At 43.2% G+C, this 16,570-nt stretch overlaps 1 protein-coding gene across 1 annotated transcript in view; it reads left to right on the forward strand.

The window, feature by feature from the left end:
* PXDN (peroxidasin) overlaps positions 1–16,570 on the forward strand; it is a 117,818-nt gene that overhangs the window by 34,261 nt on the left and 66,987 nt on the right. The window contains exons 2-3 of the mRNA XM_040427572.1: positions 5,050–5,121; positions 6,418–6,489. Of these exons, the coding sequence (XP_040283506.1) occupies positions 5,050–5,121; positions 6,418–6,489 (144 nt within the window). The remainder of the gene's footprint in view (positions 1–5,049; positions 5,122–6,417; positions 6,490–16,570) is intronic.

A 16,570-nucleotide genomic window follows, 5' to 3' on the forward strand; every position in this document is an offset into this window, starting at 1 on the left:
AGTAGCGGTGATCCCATAGAAACGAATAAGAGCTCGACGGCAGTCGCAAGAAATTCAACACGGCTGAATTTCTTGTGTCTGCCGCGGGTAATAGAAACAAATCTCAATCAAGGTGAATAAAAGAGATGGCCTACACATTTTTCAAACAACTGACATAGGCCTCATGCACACAACCGTTGTGTGTTTTGCGGTCCACAAATTGCGGATCCGCAAAAGACGTACGGCATCCGTGTGCGGAACAGCACAGTCAGCCATTGATATAACTGTCTATTCTTGTCGGCAAAACGGACAAGAATAAGACAGGTTAATTTATTATATTTTTTTGCGGACCACGGAACAGAGCAACGGATGCGGACAGCACACGAAGTGAATGGGTCCGCATCCAAGCCTCAAAAACTGCGGCTCGGATGCGGACCAAAACAACGGTTGTGTGCATGAGGCCATATTGTCATACAAACAGTTTGAAATCCACTTGAAAAACTGTGAAAATATATTAACCCCTAAAAAGAAAAAACTGAAAAATTAATGGGGGAGACAGCACTGGTTAGATCATCGAAATACTTCCCATACTTGATCCACATTGGCTAACCCCTTTTAACTCAGAACTCCCTAATGGGGTATAAACAGTTTTTTTGATGTATAGGTACATTATATGACAATTTTAAATACTTAGCAAATTGCTTAAAGATGTTGTGCCAAGTTTTTGTAATTGCCTATCCAAAGGATGGTGGATAACTATTTGATCACTAGGGGTCCGACTGCTGGGATCGCCGCCGATTATGAGAACAGGGGTTCCATTTCCCTGTTCTGATGAAGAGGCAGGTCATGCATGTGCACTGCCGCACTATTCATTCTCTATGGTAGCGCCGGAGATAGCGGAGTGCCGTGCTAACTCTGCCTCTCCCACATAGAATGAATGGAGTGCACATGCTTGATGTGGAAACAGGACCCCGTTCTTGTAATTTGTGGGGGTCCCAGCAGTCGGACCACCAGCGAACAGTTAGTTATTCCCTATCCTGTGGTTAGGGGGTAACTTAAAAACTTGGCACAGCCCCTTTTAATTGTTATAGACAGATATATTGTATTTGTGGGTTGATCAACGAAAGTATGACCTGGAGATGGAGTAACCCCTGTAAAACACATGTTGTCTATAAATATATAAGCTGTGGCAGTTGTGGATCTTCACAGGTTAGGCTTCAGGTTAGCAATATTCTCTCTAGGGCTATACTGTATTTAGGTTTGTTTTGAGCCAAGTGTCTAATAAATTCTTAACCAAAAAAGCTTTTGAGCCCTTTTAGGAGAAGCTTGTCTTTCTTTCCGAGGTCTCTTCATGTATGTCAGTTGACCTCCCAGTGTGGTCATGCTTTTAAAGGGGTTATCCAATTTCTCAACCCCCCCCCCCGCCCTTTAAATGTGCTGGGCCCCTCACCAGTAATATACTTGCAGGGAGAAGCAGCAGCGTGGGGGCCAGGAGCGGTGCCGGGATCGGGTTAAGTATATTACCGGTGAGGGGCCTGGCACATGTGGGGGGGGGGGGGGTTTAAAAAAAATTGGATAACCCCTTTAAGCTCTTCATATACTACAAAGCCACGAGAAGTTAGAAAACAGATATATCTTATTCTGGAGGGATGGCATCATTTGAAGGGGTTGTTCAACATCCTAGCAAAATTAAACACTTGCAGGAAAGGATGCAAAAAAGAAAAAACTTCTAATGTATCGAAGGTCTCACCATTCCAGCGTGGTGGCTCGGGTCCTCACGTGTGTAAGAACGGCATTTCACTGCTGTGATGTCCCATTCTTGCATGTGGCCAGTGATTGGTTGCATCGGTCATGGAACCTCATCACTGCCGGTCCAGTGGCAACCCAAAATGGAGTGTGCAGAGCGGAACTGATGGACTCCCTTTAGGACCCGTTCACACTGCTGTTTTGACACAGATTTTCCGCCAGAAAGTAATCAGCGCTTCATATGGCCTGTGGTTTATAGCCACGACTGCAACAAATTTCCAGTGTTGAAAGATGACGTGTTAATGAGGCCTTCTCTACAATGTAGTGCAATGTCTGGTTCACACATGGCAGGTTTTAGTTTTAAGCGAAAACCATGAGAGAAAGTAAAAACGAAAGACTTCAACTTTGGATCGACTATAGAAAAAAACAGGGGAGTTGACCCAGAATGAAAAGTTAAGTTTCCACAGGTGACGGGTAGTTGGGGCTGGATCACGAGAATGAGGGTCTGTTTGCATCTGCAGATTACTTTTAAGATTTCCCCTCCCCCACTTTGGCTGTATACTGGAATCAAAGGTCTAATGTATAGACATGAGCACAGTAGTAACATTCTGGAGGCAGGTTCTGCTCATGTTTCCTCTATAGTCTCAGCATAGGAGTGTGGATGATCGGCTGCAGATGCTTATCCTTCATGGTCGGACACATACATGCAGGTGTTCAGAGAGGTGGTGGTTTTTTTTGTTTTGTTTTTATGTTCCATAGAGATTTACCCTTATTGTATCACATAAAAAACTGGAGCAAATGATGGCTAATATAAAGTACGGCTTTGAATTCTCAATATTTGTGTTTAGAAAATCAATGGAAATGTCTTGGTTACTATAAGCAAATGTCCTTTGGGCTCCAGTACTCTTGTACAGAAGTGTGTTCAGAGCATGGTATGAATGGGTTGACCGTACTGTTTCGCTTTAGTACATATGTTTTTCTTTTCCGGTATTGAGTTCCGTCCTAGGGGCTCTATACCGGAAAAGAATTGATCAGTTTTATCCTAATGCTTTCTGAATGGAGAGCAATCCGTTCAGTATGCTTCAGGATGCATCAGTTCAGTCCATCTTACGTTTTTTGGCCGGAGAAAATACCGCAGCATGCTGCAGTTTTCTCTCCGGCCAAAAATCCTGAACACTTGCCGGAATGCCGGATCCGGCATTAATTTCCATTCAAATGCATTAATGCCGCAAGTGTTCCGGCAAAACGGATCCGGTTTTGCAGTCTGCGCATGCGCAGACCTTTAAAAATGAGAAAAAAATAAATACCGGATCCGTTTTTCCGAATGACAACCGTGAAGACGGATCCGGTATTTCAATGAATTTGTGAAACTGCTCCGCATCCGGATCAGTCTCACAAATGCGTCCGGAGGCGAAGGAACTGCCTACCGGAATCCTTTGCCGCAAGTGTGAAAGTAGCCTTAAATGCAGTGCAGTCTTCAGGCATCATGTTATAGAGCAGGAGGAGCTGAGCAGATTGATGTATAGTTTTGTGGGAAAAGATTAATTATAACTTAATTAAGGCTACTTTCACACTAGCGTTTTTTGCGGATCCGTCATGGATCTGCAAAAACACTTCGGTTACAATAATACAACCGCATGCATCAGTCATGAACGGATCTGGTTGTATTATGTCTTATATAGCCAAGACGGATCCGTCATGAACTCTATTGAAAGTCTATGGGGGACGGATCCATTTTCTATTCCGCATCCCAGGAAGGACAGAAAAACGCTGCAAGAGCGGAATGGAGACTGATCGGAGGCAAACTGATGCATTCTGAGCAGATCCTTTTCCATTTAGAATGCATTAGGACAAAACTGATCCGTTTTGGACCGCTTGTGAGAGCCCTGAACGCAGCTCACAAACGGAAAGCCAAAACGCGACTGTGAAAGTAGCCTAATTTATTCATTTAAACTTCTGCTCATTCTATGCTGAGGAGTCATATTCGCGGCCCCACTGACTGATCTCTGTATAATTAGGGTACTTTCACACTAGTGTTAAAGTTTTTATGGTATTGAATTCCGTCCTAGGGGCTCAATACCGGAAAAAAATGCTTCAGTTTTGTCCTAATGCATTCTGAATGGAAAGCATTCCGTTCAGTATGCATCAGGATGTCTTCAGTTCAGTCACTTTTACGGTATTTTCTCCGGCCAAAATTCTGGAACACTTGCTGGAATGCCACATCCTGCATTAATTTCCATTGAAATGTATTAATGCCTGATCCGGTACCAAGTGTTGCGGAAAAACGGATCCAGTTTTCCGGTCTGCGCACTACATTTTGTGGTGACAGGTTCCCTTTAAAGAGATAATCCTATCTGGACATGTATGACATACATAGGATATGCAATAAATGCCCGATGGGTGTGGAACCACCTCTGAGACTCACTCCTTTCTCAAGGATTGGGCTCCAATGTGAATGGAAAGCAAACCACACAACAGTTTTCTCCATTCAGTGCTAGGGGAATTCCCATAGCCGTAAATGGAGAGGACAGTGCAGTGTATATGGATGGCATGTTCTTCATTCACATCGGGGCTTCATTCATGAGATAGGAGTGGGTCCTACATCCTACCGATATGCCATAAATGTCCAGATGGGACAACCCCTTTTAAATGTATTGATGTTTCGTTTTTTCATCTTGGTAGCACTAGTTTACAAACTCCAAAATCAATTTCCCTTTGCAATAGTTCCTTTAAACAGTTCCAGAAATGTTGTTCTTTTTCTTGTTTGAGGAGGAACTTGGCCTCCTTCTGTCTTCGGGCACTCATGTAATGTCAAGTGTATCAGGCTGGAGAATTGCTTCTCAGATACAACTGCTTACTAAGCCTCCCTTGCCTTTTCCCATCATTACTGCTTCCTGTCAGTCTATATTACACGTCTGGGGAATTGCTTTCATGAGAAGATTTCTTTCAGCCTGCACCACATATGTGTGCATTTCTGTGTAGACCTCAAATCTGATGCAAAAATGTAACTTGCGAGAAAGGAGCACTTGGTATAAAAAACATTAAGCGTCCCGGTGTAGTGGTTTTGGAAGGATTTCAGATGGAAGCAGCCAACATAAATTCCTCGACATTCCCCAGCATGTGTTCTGCAGAAGTTTCCAAGAATAGATGGTGTTCTACAATATTGCTTCTTTTAGCTGTGGTGGTAGAAGTAGAAGATCCCCACTGAATAATGCCTTGCTTATGGGTCTGCGGGGAAACCATGTGGAATTTTTTGGATGGTTTATTTTGTATTGTCAAAAAATGATAATACCTTTTCTAAATTATTATTGCCTTCTTTTGCAGAGATTTACGGTTCAATAGGATAAAGGATATTCAACCGGGTTCATTCAGACATCTAAAGAATCTTAACACCCTGTAAGTATCCCTGGCGTAATTCGGTTCTTAAATTCTTTCAGTATTTAAAGGTATTCTCCGACATATTTACATTGATTCTCGATACTTAGGATAAGCTATTGCTGTTTGATCAGTAGGGATCAGACCTCCTGGACCACAATGATCATCACAGTGAAGAGAAGGGGGGGGGGGGTCATTATTATTTTTTGAATGTAATCAACATCAGTGACAGGGACAGTTGTTTGTACAGCAGAGTCATTGTGTGAATGGGACTCCACAGTCCGTTCATTAAAGGGTTATTCTACTAGAGGGGTAGGCATCCTACTGCTGAAATCCCCACCGATCATTAGAAAGAGGGCCCCATACCCCCTGCAGCCCTCTGAAACAAACGGAGTGGGCGGCCGCTCCATTCATTTCTATGCGAGTTCCGGAAATGGCTGTCTATAGCGCTTGGGTATCTCTGAAATATTCATAGAAATTAATGGAGCGGCCGCACGCATGCCTGACCGGCCGCTGTGTTCATTTCAGTGGGACTGCAGGGGGTACGGGGCCCCTGTTCCCTGTTCCCAATGGTAGAACTGCTACCCATCTAATAGTTATCACCTAACTTCAAACTAGAAAATACCCCTTTAAACAGTTTTATTGTTCATTTTGGATTCGCTTTTTTTGTATATGTGGTATGTTTGATTATTTATTTATTTTTAAATGCATGTTATAGCAATGGTGTTTTTCAGTGTTTTCCCACCCCCTTCTCTATAGAAAAAAAAAGCCTGAAAAACACATCTGAAAAGAAAAAGATGCAAAAAAGCCATAAAGTGCGACATGCAGAAAATCTCATGTTGTTTTTATGACCTTTTTTTAGCAGAAAAACAAAAAAACGCCAGACATAATTCATGTGTAAGAACCCTGAAAAATATGATCCTTCAACAATAAGCCGTTGGGGTGCAAGGTGTAGTCGGGTCCCTGGGAGCAGATCTGGGGGACCGCAGCTGCAGGAATAAAACCATGTGGGCAAGGCCTGAGTAAGGGATGTCTAACTCTATAGACTTGAAAGCAAGATGTACACTCACATGTACAAGTCTTTCATAAGTTTTGTTCCATGATATTTGGGCACTTTTACCATGACGGGAACCCTTTTTGTCATTCTTGCCAAAACCACTTTAAATGCTCAACAGAACAACAAAGGCATTAAAACCTTCATGTGTAGATGTGCAAGGATCTAATAGCGATTTGACCATGTAAAACAACTGCAGGTGGCCCCTCACATCATGACTGGGAGCCGTTTGTTTATTCACTTGTATTGTGTTTTATTTTTAGGCTTCTAAACAACAATCAGATTAAACGGATCCCAAGTGGAGCATTTCAAGACCTAGAGAACCTCAAATACCTGTAAGTTGCCTTTCCATAGTTTTTACTCTGGTTGTAAATTTTTAAGGATGAAGGTTAAAGGGCTTCTGTCACCCCCAAAACCTTTTTTTTTTTTTTTTTTTTTTTTTTTTTTTTGAGCTTGTTAAAATCCTTTTATAACGACTATTCCCTACATAGGGCTCTTACCTTTTGGCTGTGGCTTCTTTTCCTTAAAAAACGATATTTTAAAATATGCAAATCAGTTCACTACCATCAAGTAGGGAGTCTACTTGCTGGTAGCCGCTGCAAAAAACCGCCCCCTCGTCCTGTTGATTGACAGGGCCAGCAAGTGCTCTCCTCTTCCGGCTGGCCCTGTCGTCATTTCAAATCCTGCGCCTGTCTTCATTCGGCGCAGGCGCTCTGAGAGAAGGAGGCTCGCCTCCTCAGCACTCCCTCAGTGCGCCTGCACCGATGACGTCTTCTCTTTCGGTGATGTCATCGGCGCAGGCGCACTGAGGGAGTTCTGAGGAGGCGAGCCTCCTTCTCTCAGAGTGCCTGAATGAAGACAGGCGCGGGATTTGAAATGCTGACAGGGCCAGCCGGAGGAGGAGAGCACTGGCTGGCCCGGTCAATCAACAGGACGAGGGGGCGGTTTTTTGCGGCGGCGGCTACCAGCAAGTAGACTCCCTACTTGCTGGTAGTGAACTGATTTGCAAATTTTAAAAGATCGTTTTTTAAGGAAAAGAAGCCACAGCCAAAGGTAAGAGCCCTATGTAGGGAATAGTCGTTAAATAAGGATTTTAACAAGCCCAAAAAAAAAAGGGGTTTTGGGGGTGACAGAAGCCCTTTAAAGCATAGGATATTTGGGGAAATTAATGCAAAATGTAATTTATACATTTTTTACTTCAGAAATGTCTTATGGATATTTACCTCAGTAGCTGGATCCAGGTGGAGAGGAGCAGTAGTGTGTGGATCTCCTCAACGAGGTCTATGGGAGTTACTGAAACAACTTAGGCTACTTTCACACTAGCGTTTTTCTTTCCCGGCATAGAGTTCCGTCCTTTGGGCTCTATACCGGAAAAGAACTGATCAGGCATATCCCCATGCATTCTGAATGGAGAGTAATCCGTTCAGGATGTCTTCAGTTCAGTTACTTTGACTGATCAGGCAAAAGATAAAACCACAGCATGCTACGGTTTTATCTCCGGCAAAAAAAACTGAAGACTTGCCTGAATCATTTTTTCCCATAGGAATGTATTAGTATACATGCGCAGACCGAAATAAGGTGGAAAAAAAAAATGCCAAATCCGTTTTGCCGGATGACACCGAAAAGACGGATCCGGCATATCAATGCATTTTTTTGATTGATCAGGCATTTTTAAGACTAATCAGGATCCTGATCAGTCTTACTAATGCCATTAGTTGGCACACGTTTTGCCGGATTCGGCAGGCAGTTCCGGCGACGAAACTGCTTGCCGGATCTCTCTGTCGCAAGTGTGAAAGTAGCCTTAGACCAAAGCAAGATAGACTAAACAAGTGTAGTCTTATTTTGGAGAGACCAGCCATGCTCTCCTGACGGCTGGGATCCCTACTTATCTGTGTTTTTTGCCCTTTCATATAGACAGACCATAAATATCTTTTTAAATTTTTTTTTTTTTTTTTTACTTGATGTTTCTTTCAAGAAATTCCTTCCTATATTAAAGGGGCTTCTGGTTGCAACAATGTATCCCCTATTCAAGGGATAGGGGTTAATTGTTAGTTTGGTAGGGGTCTGACTGCTAGGACCCAATCGCAAAAATGGGGGTCTGAGCACTGCTGCCCCATTCAAACTTGAGGCTGCCAGAGAGAGCTGAGGACTGTGTTTCCATAGAGATAATTGAAATATTAGTGCCCCCCCACCGAAACATTTTTATTTGTTGAGTGCCCCTTTAGTACATACCATCTTCCTGAGTAGATGAGTAAGACCCCTTTCACACGGGCGAGTTTTCCGCGCGGATGCGATGCGTGAGGTGAACGCATTGCACCCGCACTGAATACCAACCCATTCATTTCTATGGGGCTGTTCACATGAGCTGTTTTCACGCATCACTTGTGCGTTGCGTGAAAATCGCAGCATGCTCTATATTCTGCGTTTTTCACGCAACGCAGGCCCCATAGAAGTGAATGGGGTCGCGTGAAAATCGCAAGCATCCGCAAGCAAGTGCGGATGCGGTGCAATTTTCACGCATGGTTGCTAGATGACAGTCTATTCACTGTATTATTTTCCCTTATAACATGGTTATAAGGGAAAATAATAGCATTCTGTATACAGAATGCTTAGTAGGTGATCAATTGAGGGTTAAAAAAAAATAAAAAAATTAACTCACCTTCTCCTCTTGTTCGCGTAGTTCCCGGTCACTTCTTTAATGATGAACTACCGGCTAGGACCTGTGGTGACGTCAGATCACATGCTCCAATCACATGGTCCATCACCACGGTGATGGACCATGTGATTGGAGCATGTGATCTGACGTCACCAAAGGTCCTTTAGCCCACAGTTCATCATTAAAGAAGAGACCGGGAACTACGCGAACAAGAGGAGAAGGTGAGTTAATTTTTTTAATTTTTTTTTTAACCCTCAATTGATCTCCTACTATGCAGTCTGTTTTCAGAATGCTATTATTTTCCCTTATAACCATGTTATGAGGGAAAATAATACAATCTACAAAACACCGATCCCAAGCCCGAACTTCTGTGAAGAAGTTCGGGTTTGGGTACCAAACATGCGTGATTTTTCTCACGCGAGTGCAAAACGCATTACAATGTTTTGCACTCGCGCGGAAAAATCGCGGGTGTTCCCGCAACGCACCCGCACATTTTCCTGCAACGCCCGTGTGAAAGAGGCCTAACATTACTTTTTTCTTGGTAAGCAGATGGTACTCGGCATATGTGCGTTTGTGGAATCAGGACGCAGTCTAGAATTTTGATGCAGTGAGCTGATGCATCAACACTTTTTTAGTTCTCTTTTCTGCATTTTAGTCTGCTGAGTTTTATTGTCACATAAGTTATATGTGTCACATATGTTAAATGTGCAGTAATGGTCCTTGTGACATCCTGGGCCCTCTGCATCTGCTTTTCTTGAGTTCTATGCAGTTTGGAAGTATTTACCACAGACTGCAGATTAGTGTACCTTCCTGATAAGAGTGGATGTCGGGAGTTTAATTATGGCAGACATAAGAGACTACGCCGATCATGGACATCTAACCCCCTCAGATTGCATGGTCAATTGCGACCACACGGTTTGCTAGGTCATTTAGAGATGATATGAGATTACAAGAGACATTCTGTTAGTATTGCAATGGGGAGCCTGTGAAGGCCCCAGAACTCCCATTGTAAAGTTCCTATTAAAGGGGTTGTCTCATCTGATAAATTGGTGTCATATTACCAGGATATGCCATCATTGTCAGACTGGTGCAGGTCCCAGAATCCCTATCTCCAGAATGGGCCCCTGAAACTGAAGGAGAGTGCACAGCGCATGTGTGGCGTGCTCTTCATTAATTTCTAAAGGATTTCTGAAAATAGTCACGCAAATGCGCTCAGCTATTTTTTCGGAAGTCCCATAGAAATTAACAACGCACTGCCCAGTGTCGGACTGGGGTGCCTAGGGGCCATAAGTAAAATTAATTCCACTGTAAAGCTACATACAGGTACTACCTGCTCACATAGCGTCAGGCAACAATAAGACACTCAAGATGATTGATTAAGGAGGTCCTTGTAGAAACTTCGGGAATGTTGGGTCTCTGGGGAAAGGATACCCTGGCTGGCCTGCCTTTGTGCCTAGAAGTCATCTTAACCACCTGATGAGTCTTTAATAATAAATTGGGTAGTCCATTTAATAATCTACCCCATTTGTCCAATGGATATAGGCTGCTTTAGATGCTGTTCTTGGGGACTGGCAGGGGCAGACTGGGAACTTAAAGTGACCCTGGAAAAAATACTAAACGTGGCCTTGTTTTGTAGTTGGGTCAAAATCGATGGAAGGCAGGGCCAGCAATACCATATTGTGGCACATTATACCGCTCCAACAGAGCTAAATACCACAGTCCATCACAAAATACTGCCAGCAGCACAAAATACATCCCCAAAAACTTCTATTGGCCGGCTGTGAGGAGGGCTCAGGCAGCCCCCTAGGCATCGGCCCACCGGGGGAAATTTCCCTGTTAGGTCTATGGCCAATCTGCTCCTGGGGACTGGGGGGTCCACCTTTGTCAGGGGCCCACTGGGGGATTCATTTGATCCCCTGTGGGCCAGTCCGAGCCTGGCACTGCCTAAGGGCGGCCACTGCTCCATTCACTTCTATGCGACTGCCGGAGATAGTTAAGCCAGCGTTAAGCTATTTTCAGTAGTCCCATAGAAATGAATAGAAGGTGGCCGTGCTTGGGAGGCTGCTCTCCACTCACTTCAGGGGTCTTGTTCTTGAAATATGTGCGGGTCCCACCTCCTAGGAATATGCCACCAATGTCTCAGATGAGACAACCCGTTTAAGCACTGCCTCATAGAGTTTTTGCCATAGACTGCAATAGTATTTTATTGCAGACTATAATATAAGCAATGGAGTGATTGCATGTTCAAGCCCCTATTGCATCTAAAAATAGTTCAATATTTTTTATTTTCTTTAAATATCGAAAAAATACATCAATTTAAAATCGGCTCACCCTTTAAAAAAAAAAAAAAAAAAAAAATCCACACAGGTCCATAGACAAGAAAAAGTTGGTGATGCAAAGAATATGTTTTCCCAAAGTTTACATTTTTTTTAAAGTGCTAATTGTGGGATCATTGTAATCATGCTTGTCCACAGTGTCATTTTTACTGTACCATGAACAACGTAAAAAGAAACCCATAAAACAATGGCTTTTTTTTTTTTTCCAGTTCTACTCCATTAATATTTTTTCCAGCTTCCAAATACGGTACATCGTATGGAATATTAACTGATGCCATTAGACAGAACAACTTGTCCCACAAAAAAGTCCTGTACGACTAAGAACGGAAAAATAGAAGGCAAGGAGCTAAAAAAAGGGAAATGGTGGGAAGGGGTTAAGAGTGGAAGACAGAATTCTACTTGATTCTGCATAAGCTGACCACACACGTTACAGTAATCGGTATAATCCACTGTAGACAATTGCGTTAACAATGTCAGTTCTGCTCATATTGTACTGCTAGCGTCCTTCTTGAAAACTTTTTGGTTAACCTACCTGTAAATATCAGAGGATCACCAAAGGTTTTTGAGATCTAAATGACCCTTGTATTAATTACTGATTCGAGATAGATATCTATCTATCTATCTATACATACATACGTGAAACTCGAAAAATTTAAATATCGTGCAAAGTAAAAGGTGAAACTAATGAGAGAGACTCATTACATGCAAAGCGAGATATTTCAAGCCTTTGTTATAATTTGGATGATTATGGCTTACAGCTTATGAAACCCCAAAGTCACAATTTTGAGGTCCCCTTTGCTCAGGGGGTATGGATTAATTAGCTGACTAGAGTGTGACACTTTGAGCCTAGAATATTGAACATTTTCACAAAATTCTAATTTTAAGCTGCATTAATGCAATTCCTTGTAATTTGCATTACTGAAATAAATGGACTTTTGCACAATATTCAAATTTTTTGAGTTTCACCTGTATATGGTGGCTCAGTGGTTAGCCCTGGTACCTTGCAGCGCTGGGGTCCCAGGTTCGAATCCAACCAAGGACAACATCTGCATGGAGTTTGTGTGGGTTTCCTCCGGGTTCTCCGGTTTCCTCCCACACTCCAAAGACATACTGATAGGGAACTTAGATTATGAGCTCCATTGGAGACAGAGAGTGGTGATAATGGCTGTAAAGTGCTGCAGAATGTCAGAGCTATATAAGTGAGTAAAATAAATAAGTTATTCTGATGTAGCACTCCGATATTGTGTGGTTAAAGGGGGCATGCCTATAATCCACATTTATCACCTATCCATATGATGGATGATAAATATCTGATCACTGTCACTAAAATGGGGTTCCCAAGGCCCCCATTCCTTGAGCATGCATGATGCCACTCCATTCAGTGTCTATGGCATTGACAAAGATGGCAGTTCAATGTACTAGGCTGATTTTGCCTGTGCCTCGTTATAAATTATTTTATTTACATAGGGTCCCTTAGGACCAAGGACTGCCTTTTTTCCACATCCTTTTTGAGTAAAATTAAACTTTTATTTTTTCCTAAAATAATAATGCTCTAGAAAGATTAAGTAATTTAAAAATATCAGTAGGTAACACAGTCATAACACCCAGAGTCCTTGATCCTAAGGGACCCTATGTAAATAAAATATATGCTATAATATACCTATCCACATGCCGCCTGGGGTCAGAATGATTGATCGTTATAAATTAAGCACATCCCATGGGGTTGCAGGGGATATCAAAGAGAAGCATACAATGCTGGGCTTTGATAAATGACCCCCATCACTTTGATGTCTGCAATGCCGAGAAGCTAGACAGATTAGTCCCTTTTCAGTTCAATTTGTTATTTTCCCCCCTTCCAAGAGACGTGTCATTGAAGGTGACTTCATCTAGCCCTGCTAGCTTTAGAACGGAAACAATGTAGATCCGGCATTTCTCCCGTAATTTGTGCTATTTCCGTATAAAAATGAGCCATTGGTTTACAGTATGTAGCGTGTTTGGAGAAGGTTTTTATTCTCGTCATGTTCGGTTGCAGCTGCCGTCCCTCTGGATGTACATGGAGTAGATCCAAGGTTTTGATCAGTCACAGACTTACTGATATGGAACTAGTGGAGCATGCTGTGGAAGCCGAGGATAACTGGGCAGGAAGTGTGGTTTCTGTTCCCACTGTATTAAACTAGGAATACCATAGGGCATGGAATGTAACTTCTCCTTCCTTAAGAACCTCTAGAATGCCTTTTGTGTTGGATGGGGGTGCAACTTTCAGACCGAAGACTTTCAGTCACATTCTATTACCCTCGCTGAATGAACACCATTTACTCCTAAGGGTTTTTTAACTCGTTCACGCATTATCATATACAGTACATGTATGTGATAATGTGTGAGGGCTGGTATGGAGAGGGCTGCTGCAGTGAGCCCGCTCCATATGCAGCGTGTGTGGCTGTATAATGCGGCAGTCACCTGGCCGCAATGATGGAGAACGGTAATCAAGCTGAACCCTGTTATTTAACCCCTCGGATGACGCATTTGAAAGCCTTGCGGCATCTGTGGAGTTAGGCAGAGGGAGACGGCTTCCTCTGCGTTCCGATCAGAGCGCCCGCAGTGAAATCACAGGGGTCCAATCAGTTACCATGAAGCTAATCAGGCCTGTCCGAGTAATCTGCCTGCTGAGCTGTGCATGAGGCACAGCTCAGCAGGTCGAGTGACAGAATCTCATTCACCCTAATAGATCTCTGTTATGTTGAATGGGACAAGGGATCAAAAGATTCCCTCACAGGTCAGGATGTGCGCTGCTTATGACTGCAGCGTTCCTATGAGGTTCATGGCGAGCCTTTGTATCTTTAGATGCAGAAGTGAATTCTCTCATAGGGCTGAAACGATTGCTCGATTGAATCGAGTAATTTGACACTAAAAAATCCTTGATGCAATGCCTTTGCATCGAGGATTCGTTTGTCATGTGACCACGGAGCGGGAGTGAAGCGCTTGCTATTACTCACCGCTCCATGGTTACCCGCCGGCCCGTACCGCACTGCACTCCGCTGAGGGAAACTTTATGCGCGCGTCCAGCTGCACTGCTGGTCGGCAGTCTACTGCCAGTGTGTCCCCGCAGGGGGTGGACCGGGTGTATTGGCCCCCGGAGGCAGAGTATATGGGTTTATTTCGGAATATAAAACAAAAATGTATGTTTGCTGGAAGGCAGATATAGCCATTTACTGTAATAGGAGAAACCGCAATGCTACCCGGACACTACTAATACATGAGCCCTGGTGTGCCGTGTCTACTATTATAAATAGGGCATTGCTACATCCGCCACGCACAGCTGCGGCCTCGCATCTCTCCCACTGCTTGAACCAGTCTCTGCGCTTCCGTCTGTTCAAGAAAATGGTGGTACGCCGCAATGGCTTGTGGTTGCTATGTGGACGGGAGCGTCGCTCTGGACATCACGTTTTGTGTATTTCAGTTTAACAGAGTTTCATAGTGATCATTTGGAGATCGGTGCAGCAGGTACTGTACTGATTTCCCCATACATATATGCATGCCAAGGTGTAGCGGGTGTTACACCCTGTGCAGGTGTGGGTAGCCTGGCAATGTAGATTGTCTGATACAGTGAGGCTACTAGAGAAAGGATATGCAGCCCTGCTGTTATTTGGGCTCTGTTATATCTATTATTATTACCTGTAGTAATACTCAGATTTTACTGCACCATAAAGTAGGGAAACCGTTCAGTTCATGTCCCCATTGGTTTTCTTGAAGGATTGTCTAATAACTGGTGGCATTAAGTGGCTGCAGTTCAACTTTGGGCAAGATGGTGGCACTGGGGGGGGGGGGGGAGCCTGATGGCACTATGGGGGAGCTGATGAGTTTTTATAAAGAAAAACATTCTTAAAATTATTTTTTTGTTATTAGAGTACTCGATTAATCGTTGGATTAATCAATAGAATACTCTATTACAAAAATAGTCGATAGCTGCAGCCCTAGTCTCTCAGGTGTGACACCAGCCTTACGGTAGAAAAATCTGTTCCTCCCAACGTCACAGATTGCAGATAAATGACTAGCCTCTGATACCGTAGGCTGGTTTACTGGGTGACTTCAGGTGTCTGGACCCTCTTGTCTTGTTGGAACGTGTCAGATGTTGTTTTTCAGGATCATTGCGATCATGCTGATGAAAGGGCCGAGAACTTGTGTAGTTTTCTTCTAAGAGTTTTACATGCTTGTTACTCGTGTGTGGTTTATTATAGCTTTGTTTTCACGGGTCTTTTGAGATGTCATGTGTGGTCTCATTAGTGCTGGAATGATGATTTGTCTACTGTGAAATCAGTGACGGTAAGAATTATACATCTGAAAGAACAGAATAGTTGCATTGAGAGTTTATTGATACCCTTTTGTTCATATCTGTGTATCTCATCGGAATCCAGAGTCTAAATTCACTCACTTTTCCAGTTAAAAGTATAATTTTGTATGTGGTTTCCTACTATTAACAGTTTCTGGGGATTGATGCATGGCCGCGTACACTGTGCCCATGGCTGTCCTGCATGTTTCTACTGGGTATGGCCTTGTTTATACATCCATGTCTATTTGCAGACCACAAAAAATGACCATATTGTCTCAGCAATAGTGTGCTTTCATGTTTGGGTTCAAACGGACCAAAATGGTGCCTGGTCCCTCGATGTTCCCTTGGACTTACGTTCCACAGAAAACCACTGAATACCTATATAGAATTTAATGGAACCTGATTCACGTGTGTATAAGTTCTTAGGGGTAGCTGTCCTATCAACTGGAACCTTTTAATTTGTATGGTCTTCACACCGGACATGCAATTTGGAAATTTGGAGACCCAGAAGTTTAATGGGACCATAACTTTCTTTTTTGTTTTTTGTGTGCACGGAGCTGTGGGACAGGCAAAAAATAATTTTGTGACCAATTGTAACCAACGGTGTACATTTGGAAACAGGCTCGAAACATGACAGACATAATCCGCCGCATTAAACACCTGAGTAAAGTAAATTGATTCCTTAGAATCAAAATTCGACCAAAATTTTTCAAAAAAATTCAGAGTGCGGAATTGGGAGGTGTCCTATGTCTCTGGCACTGAATTCAAATCGGGGCCATAAGTAATTAGCTGATACTGAAAGACTTTTTCGTTCAGGAGTATGGGAAAGCTGTTTTTCCTTAAATAATTTAATCGCCATAAACACGCTTGTTGGTCAGCAGTAAACCAGGGATGTAAGCAAAAAGGAAAAGGAGCGACTTTCATTTGGCGGGTGCTCCCGCTGCAAATGAGATGGATCTGCATTTTTTATGGATCGCGCACACAGCTCTTTCCTACACTGGGGCGCCAGAGGCAGTGTCCACACGTCTGCACCACCACGTCCATCTGCTGTCCTTACTCTGGTGCTCCCCCGAATCAAATTTTTCAAAACTTCGCTC

Source organism: Bufo bufo, chromosome 4 (genome assembly GCF_905171765.1).
Source record: "Bufo bufo chromosome 4, aBufBuf1.1, whole genome shotgun sequence".
Classification (NCBI taxonomy): Eukaryota; Metazoa; Chordata; class Amphibia; order Anura; family Bufonidae; genus Bufo; species Bufo bufo.